Source organism: Perkinsus marinus, assembly GCF_000006405.1.
Source record: "Perkinsus marinus ATCC 50983 genomic scaffold scf_1104296956762, whole genome shotgun sequence".
Lineage (NCBI taxonomy): Eukaryota > Perkinsozoa > Perkinsida > Perkinsidae > Perkinsus > Perkinsus marinus.
The window spans coordinates 45104-47615 of record NW_003207383.1 but is presented as its reverse complement, the minus strand read 5'-3'; the positions used below and the strand labels follow the sequence as shown (position 1 = coordinate 47615).

The 2512-nt window shown below is 45.3% G+C and overlaps 1 protein-coding gene across 1 annotated transcript; it reads right to left on the bottom strand.

Annotated features, from left to right (window-relative positions):
• Nucleotides 1-1826: 1826 nt before the first annotated feature.
• Nucleotides 1827-2463, bottom strand: Pmar_PMAR021608 (hypothetical protein; the record flags this gene model as incomplete). Its single annotated transcript, XM_002775071.1, has 1 exon — nucleotides 1827-2463. A coding segment is annotated over one exon (411 nt), but the record flags the coding sequence as incomplete, so codon positions are not given.
• Nucleotides 2464-2512: the final 49 nt, after the last annotated feature.

The window sequence follows — 2512 nt, the reverse complement described above, 5'->3', positions numbered from 1 at the left end:
TCTTCAACATGTTCGCGCAACATAGAACATCGGGGGGACTCCCCCCGAGGGAGGGTGTGGTTTTATTCTTCGCAGCACCCTGTAAGTCCTTTTTTCCGGCCAGAGTATCAGTCGACCAACTGGTACTAGGGCTAGCCAGGCGGCCAACTTGGCCGGGCCAAGCCTACTGCTAGCTGGCCACCGAGGGGTAGTCTAGCTCATATTAGTCCAGCCTATCAGTCCGGTCCTATGCGTGATAGTATATATACTATGAGCTCCATGTATAATACATAATGTATTCAAAACTCAACAATCCTATCTGCTGTGAAAAGCGAGCATTTATGTCCAGCTAACATACGACTTCAAAATATACGCAAAATAGTTTGTGTTACTGAGGACAAGCCTTGTTGGCTAAATGAGGCTCAACAAGGTGGCAGCCTTTCACATGTGAGTCGGTGCAGCGGCAATTGGGAGTCTTAATATCTAGTGAAGCTGGATACGTGAAGGCAATACGTGATCGAATTCGAGTCGCGGGGGGCAACCTTCATCGGCTCCACAACATCTGGAAGTCCCACGACATCGGTATTCGAGGTAAGATGGTTGTGATGAGGTCCGTCGTATTTGCTTCGCTCTTCTATGGATCGGAGACTATGGCCCTCAGCAAGGAGGAGACACAAATGTATAAGACATTCTACAATACATGCTTAAGGAAAGTGATTCGGTTACCTCCGATGACGACGATGTCTTCCAAGGAGCTCTGCGCTCGTACACGTTCGGCAGGATGTTTGAATGAACTCCGTGCGAGAAGATTGAGATGGTATGGACATGTAATGAGATCACCGGATGATAACGTGGCCAAGAGATTATTAGAGTGGAACCCGAGAGTGCACAATGGATTCTCGAGGCGCCCAGGTAGGCCTCGTCAGTCATGGCTAGAGTTGATCAAACATGACATGATAGAGACAGGCATTAAAACGAGCACAGCAAAAAATAGAACTTTGTGGGAGCGGAGGATCCGTTTGGGCTGTAACATGCCGCTGAAGCATGATATGGTGTAAAAAAAGAAGAAAGTAAAAAAAGGTAAAAAAAAGAAAAAAAAAGAAAAAAAAGAAGAAAACAATGAAGAGCATGAATGCACGTTCTGCTGTGTCACAAATGTATAAGACGTTCTACAATACACGCTTAAGGAAAGTGATTCGGTTACCTCCGATGACGACGATGTCTTCCAAGGAGCTCTGCGCTCGTACACGTTCAGCAGGATGTTTGGATGAACTCCGTGCGAGAAGATTGAGATGGTATGGACATCTAATGAGATCACCGGATGATAACGTGGCCAAGAGATTATTAGAGTGGAACCCGAGAGTGCACAATGGATTCTCGAGGCGCCCAGGTAGGCCTCGTCTGTCGTGGCTAGAGTTGATCAAACATGACATGATAGAGACAGGCGTTAAAACGAGCACAGCAAAAAATAGAACTTTGTGGGAGCGGAGGATCCGTTTGGGCTGTAACATGCCGCTGAAGCATCATATGGTGTGAAAAAAAGAAGAAAGTAAAAAAAAAGAAAAAAAAAGAAAAAAAAGAGAAAAAAAGAAAAAAACAATGAAGGGCATGAATGCACGTTCTGCTGTGTATCAATGGTATCAATGCAACTATTATAGGCGCAAGCCTACTGTATATTTTTTTTCTGCTGCGCGGTCTGGTCAGCCCTATACTTGACCTCATAAACTCCGTTGCTGCACTAGGTGTAGCTCGGAGTCGCCTAGCCGTACGACGGCTGCGAGCGAGCGAGAGAGAGAGATGAGCTCCATGTATAATACATAATGTATTCAAAACTCAACAATCCTATCTGCTGTGAAAAGCGAGCATTTATGTCCAGCTAACATACGACTTCAAAATATACGCAAAATAGTTTGTGTTACTGAGGACAAGCCTTGTTGGCTAAATGAGGCTCAACAAGGTGGCAGCCTTTCACATGTGAGTCGGTGCAGCGAGGACACCAGTTTGTTGTTATTTAGACTGACGAATAAGGTGAGACAAGTAAGACATAGCAGATAGTGATGGTTGTCTATTATCTCAACAGTACCCTCTTTGCAGAATTTGAGGTATGCCCAGAAAAGCCGTCATTATAGTATCATGAGTTTTGTCGTAAATGAACCAGTGCATACCCTTACTTTTCAGCGCAGGCCCACAATAGCCAATCAAGAACTTGAAGAGCCTGTCATAATGTATCTGACTGCTTGGTGCGACGTTATAAGGATTGTTCCCTGTAACATTCAGGTTCGCACCACCAGCTTTGTGAGGTCCACAGCGGACAATATCCCAAATGGTAAAATCAGGCATAGCATCTATTTCTATGCAAAAGCCATTCGCGAGCTTCTTGGAATATGGGCCTGATGGGAAGGCTCCTGTGCACCAGACAGCACCCAGAACGAGGGTAGCTAGCAGGCTTACCATGAGGATTATTGGAAAATGAACAATAAGGCTATACAGGCAACAGTATTCGTTCCATGTTCAAGCGATGCAAACCAGTGTG